Here is a 5,968-nt window from a genome sequence, read left to right as displayed (position 1 = left end):
ATCCTCTAATGTTTCCTTTCAACATACACTGTATGTAAGACACTCTATAGCAAATGTTATTAACATATTATGGTGACGTCCTAAAATGCATTGTGTTGAACGAGTTGAAAATGTGTTGAAAACGATGTGTCCTTTTTTAAGGGTGTGGAAATTCAAAGCGAGGCATTCCTCTCCTTGCGCTCCAAAAATCAGGCCAACAGCTGCACTGTAAACACTGTTGTCTAGACCAGGGGTCTTCAACGGGGGGTCTGGGGGGTCCTCAAGAGTTACTACAGGGGGGTTTCGTGATAAGAATATTTTCTTTTTTTTTTTATGTAAATGTCTGAAAATACATATTAACATGAATGCAACATATGATTAGCAAATATCTGTAAACAAGCAAAAAACATTTAATTTAAATGATAGTGCTGTCGAACTCATAGGCAGTTAAAAGAAAAACCTGTGCAGTACTTCCAAGTTAGTCTCAAATCTCTCAATCAGCTAAATATGGTGAGCTATTCATAGCTTTGAAAGACTATTATCAAGGTACATGGAAGGCTTTCTCAAAAAACAAAACAACAACAACACAATTGTATACAATATATGTAGTGGGGTCTCTGCTTCATCTCTCTCTCACTTAAGGGGTCCATGGCCTGAAAACCTTTAAAGACCCCGGGTCTAGACTAAAGCAATCAAACAATAACTGAAATCCTTGGGAATAAGCTATCAGCATAATTGTGTTCGTTTCGCACCCTATTCAGATTGACAGATGGTGCTAGTCAAACATCAAATTATTTAATCGCTTTACACAAGATCAACCAAAACTCTAATAGGGTATGTCCAAATATCTAGCTAGTGTTTGACCTAGGTCTCTGTGGCTGCATTCAAATAGGAAGTTGAATATATAAATACCATGCTGTAGAGGAGCAGATCAGAGAAGATGCCCTGCATGTACTTACACGTGTTGTGCACATGTCATTGTTTTCCTGTGATGCAGACAGCAGGAGCAGTGTACTTCAATGTACAGGCTTGTGAGGATAACAGTGAATGTGAATATACATTTTGGTGTGTGCATGTATGTGTTTGTGTTCTTTCTGTACCTTTGTGTGCATAGTACTTAATCTGATGTGTGCTTATGTATGTGCTTGGTGTTATGCGTGTGCGTGTGTGTGTGTGTGTGTGTGTGTGTGTGTGTGTGTGTGTGTTGTGTGTGTGTGTGTGTGTGTGTGTGTGTGTGTGTGTGTGTGTGTGTGTGTGTGTGTGTGTGTGTGTGTGTGTGTGTGTGTGTGTGTGTGTGTGTGTGTGTGTGTGTGTGTGTGTGTGTGTGTGTGTGTGTGTGTGTGTGTGTGTGTGTGTGTGCCCCTGTATGTTTATGTATCATATTCTATGCAACGTGTCTCTGTGTGTCTGTATGCTTGCTTTATACTGTATGTTGGATGTGGAGTTAATCGCAGGGTCAGGGTGGCATCTCACATGCAGACATGTTGCATTGATGTTAGTTCAGCAGGGGGGGCATACATGTTAGTCCCCGGGCATTCAGATTCAAACAAGCAGAGACCATCCCCCTATTTCAGCTGTAAGTAAGTAGCCTTGGGAGGGAACCAATGGTTTCTGAGCCATGTGGCCCATAGGGTATAGGAGCCTAACTCCTGTGTCTGTAGCGTGAGGCGGCTTGATGTACAAGTACATCTCCCAGCCATGATGCACAAGTACACCCCCTGGACATGACGCTAGTATGTCGCAGGGACTTCAGCTGTACTGTACTGTAAACTGGTTCCCTTTTCCATCACACGCAATTACTTTGCCACCCCAATGTCAGCTTAGGCTGCTCCAGTCATGGCCCATCCATTTCCTCACGTTTAACTAATCAACACACAATGTCAGAAAGACAGTAAGCATACTACATCTAAAAATATCATTTTCTCCAGTCGAGTCAATATTTTTTGTGTTTTTTTCTTCTCCATACCTCTGTTTATTAATGTACCATAAAGTATTAAACAGGCATTTAAACTCCCTAGAAAAATGGTGCAGTGACCATAAAAATTGTATTATTATATATATTTTTAAATATATTTTAGAAAGACTTTTAGAAAAAAAGACACTTCAGTTTAAGTTCCTGTAACGGAGATGGGAGTACTACGGTGAGTGACTGACAGTTGAACTGACCCAATGGCCTTTTTAGACAGGAACACTATAGAAGGACACGGAGAGCGTAGTAAGAGTCTAAAGGCTGTATGCCTCACTCAATGGTCATTGGTCAATGTATATGTGCTCTCTCTCTACTCATAGCGTTGAAGAGCAAGGATCGATCCAACCGTCCCTGAAGGTAAAAACATAAAAGATCAAATGTACAGTAAAACAGATCCAATAAAAGGAGCGTGTGTAAATAAGCTACATGACATAATTCACTGGAAAGAGTACTGAACAAAAGTCCCACGGATTCCGTTCAACTGAGAGCATTGTGTTCACAGGGAGAGTCACGCTGTGTTCCTCAGACCAAGAGATTTAGTGTTGCTTGTGTGTTTTCTCTGTGTGTGTGTGTGTGTGTGTGTGTGTGTGTGTGTGTTTGTGTGTTTGTGTGTTTGTGTGTTTGTGTGTTCGTGCTTGTGTGCGTGTGTGCGTGTGTGTGTGTGTGTGTGTTTGTTTGTGTGTAGGTGTTTGTCCACCTGTCTCTCTCTGTCTCCCAGGGCTATGAATGTCTCTGTCCAGGTCATAGCATGCAAACAGGGATCACCTGGTTATCTCTCCTCTCCGGAATCTCTATCGATTGCATCGGACCCAGCTGTTTCTCTGCTGTTTTTAAATCCAGCCATTGATTTCTATCTGTATCCATCCATTTCTCTGTCCGTCCACCCGTCCGTCTGCCTTTCCATCCGTCCGTCCGTCCGTCCGTCCGTCCGTCCATCCATCCGTCCATCCATCCATCCATCCATCCACCCATCCAACCCTCCATCCCTACTTTCCTTAGTCTTTCTCGCTCAAGCAGAATTCTTAAAATTTTCCAATCATCCTTTATTTATCATCTCTCTTTTTTCTCTCTTCCTGTTTTTTTACTTGGTCCTCCATGGCAGTTTGAAGGTGTGTGGCCCCCCTCTAAGACTCCTCCTCCCCTGTGGAAACAGCCAACCTTGCCGCAACAGACAGGTGATCGGTGAGGCCAGCCAGTTGGGTCACAAAGCTGTACTCCTCAATATCCTGCAGGAGGAGAGAGGGTTGTCAAACATAAGTCGTTCACTTAATTGACTGACAAGATATGAGCACACTAAGCTAAAATGCTTTACCACTTAGGCAATGTGCCATGATGCAACGTGTGGTGAGCTTGTAGTTCTGCTATTTGTGTTATCAAAATATATAATATAATATATATAATATTATATATAACATTCCTGCTTATAATGACACGCCCAAAAGTGTTACGCCAGGTTCAAAGTGGTTAAGAGAAAATCTCTAGGCTGTTTCCTCCTCAGTTCTATGTATGTTGGAGTTTTGTGCTGAATTATGTATTGAATATGTTATGTTAATGATTTACCACACTAGACCCATTTAAGCACCACATGGAATTGCATAAATGTATTTGATAAATTTTACAACGCGATAATTCTACTGCATCTGATCTGACTGGACATTTTCACTGTCAAGAAACATTACCTGTCTTTCACCATTACAAGGCAGTGAGAAATCACCATACAGTAACAACATCCTGCCATAAGGTGGCAGTTTAATGCTATTATTTTCCAAAAAAAAGAGAGGAAGAGAGTAATGAGGATTTGGAGGAAAGAGAGTGAGAGAGACAGAGAGAGAGAGAGAGGGGGGGGGCTGGGGGGGAGAGAGAGAGAGAGAGAGAGAGAGAGAGAGAGAGAGAGAGAGAGAGAGAGAGAGAGAGAGAGAGAGAGAGAGAGAGAGAGAGGGGGGCTGGGGGGGGAGAGAGAGAGACAGAGAGAGAGAGAGAGAGAGAGAGAGAGAGAGAGAGAGAGAGAGAGAGAGAGAGAGAGAGAGAGAGAGAGAGAGAGGGGGGAGGGAGAAATTGTCCATGTAAATCAAGTGATTTGGTTTTTCAATCCCTTTAAATCCTTCCCATTGACTGACAGAAGGAAATATTTTTGCTCACATTGCATTTTGGTAGACTCATACACAATCTGCTGTGTCCTCAAAATCTCCCATGGCTGGTGTAATGTCAAATCCTGTGTAACGTGGTACGCAGCAGTAATGTTGTACGGCATGTACAATTGTTTCTAAAGTTGTCATTGTGTGTGCAGTTGTAGCAAACTGCAAAGCCTCAGTGTCATTTCAACCAGTTAATGTTCAAACCTTTCTTCACCATTCGTGAATAAAACAGGATATTGCCGACCACAGGGCTTCACCTCTTTGTTATTCTATCTAAACAAATCATCCAAAGGTTGTAATTGGACTCTCTTATACTTATGCTCTGGATGATCTCTGTATACAAATGGTTTGGCCTTTTGTCTTCTTCTATCTTAACACTATAATGACTCAAAATACAGGGGACATTGGTTTACTTTGTAAATATTATGTTAATAACCTTTTTGAAGGACCATACTGCTGTTGCACATAAACTCAGATAATATGACTGTTACAGTCTTCATTTCTACTCCAATAGCTTAAACACAAAAAATAAAGGTAGCACACCATTATAGTGAAACCTAACACTCAAAACCTCAGCCCAGATGTACATACTGTACCTACTGTATAAGCACATTCTCAGCCAAACACTAAACACACTTTTTTACATTAGACAGTAGACACATAAATCTAACATGAAGTCACTTCTTGACTTCTGAACCAATAGCTCAAACACGGCTGTCAGGTGTACAGACACTTATATGGTGCATAATTGTAAACTCACCAATCAGGCTTAAGCGCTATAAAAAGGCAACAGCTGAGTGTACATGTCCTCCACAGCCATACCAACTTAGAGTACAGTAGGACCATACAGTAGACTACATTACTGTTTCCCAAACAGTGGATCGGGACACATTTGTGGGTTGCGGATCCATTATCGTGGGTCGCGAGTGAATATCCCGTTATTTTTTGTTTCCTAGATTTTGTCATTCATTATTATTTTTATTTTTTTTAAATCTAAAGGTTCCCACCAAGAAAGTCATGAGCTGAAAACAAATTCAAACATTTTTCAGAAATAATTTAATGAATAAAATAATCAAAGAAATTCCCTAAATTAGACAACAAATGTTTAAGAATTAATTTATTAATTAATAAAGATCTGCTATTTTCATTACTTTGGGTCCCTGGCAAACATCTGATTTCTCTTTCGGGTCTTGAGCTCAAAAGTTTGGGAACCACTGGACTACACAACATCACAACAGAAGACCAAATGGGATACGACATCGTTATTTGGGAGAACTGTACTGTATCGTTCCATCAATCTGCTCTGGTCCAAAACTGGTTTAATCAGCATCCACAATTCTCACTCCAATACCTCCCACTATACTCTCCCTTCCTAACTCCGCTAACCACTTAAACAGTAGGCTATATACTCTAGATGGTTGACTGGATTCCCAAGGGCTCTATACTAGGTCTCCTCCGCGATGCTTTGTGAGCTTGTACCGTAGATGGGCTATTTTCGCACATATTCTAGAATAGATTGATTTACGATGACACTGACTGTACAACTCTGATTATTCGAGGCTACTAAATCAATACACTTGAAGGTTTTTGCTTCCATTGCATTGATACTTTCCGTTCTGCAAATGACCCCTATGCCTGTTTCATGCACTCTGTGCACCCTGTACCCAAAACCGCATCACTTCTGTATAACTTTAGAGGGGAGACTTCTTCAAATCACCAAGAAAGTTGTTGGTTCCCCTGTCTGCAACCTTTAAATCATCACGGGATAAGAAAGTCAAGCTGTGTCTTGGTATTGTTGATCTAGCAGGCAGAGGATACCTGCAGTTGGTACTTGCTTATTCTATCCGATAGCAACGCCCACCAGCAACCGAGGGGTACAAGAGCA

General features: G+C 41.3%; 1 protein-coding gene across 3 annotated transcripts in view; it reads right to left on the bottom strand.

The window, feature by feature from the left end:
* Positions 1–1,342: 1,342 nt before the first annotated feature.
* smpd3 (sphingomyelin phosphodiesterase 3) overlaps positions 1,343–5,968 on the bottom strand; it is a 65,765-nt gene continuing 61,139 nt past the window's right edge. For all 3 annotated transcript variants that reach the window (XM_080437680.1, XM_080437681.1, XM_080437682.1), the window contains exon 10: positions 1,343–3,174. In XM_080437680.1, the coding sequence (XP_080293806.1) occupies positions 3,073–3,174 (102 nt within the window). In that variant the 3' untranslated portion in view covers positions 1,343–3,072. The remainder of the gene's footprint in view (positions 3,175–5,968) is intronic.

The sequence above is a fragment of the Gymnoscopelus braueri genome (assembly GCF_963280865.1).
Source record: "Gymnoscopelus braueri genome assembly, chromosome: 9".
Taxonomy (NCBI): domain Eukaryota; kingdom Metazoa; phylum Chordata; class Actinopteri; order Myctophiformes; family Myctophidae; genus Gymnoscopelus; species Gymnoscopelus braueri.
The sequence above is the reverse complement of the archived record's forward strand: the minus strand, read 5'-3'. Positions and strand labels throughout refer to the sequence as shown.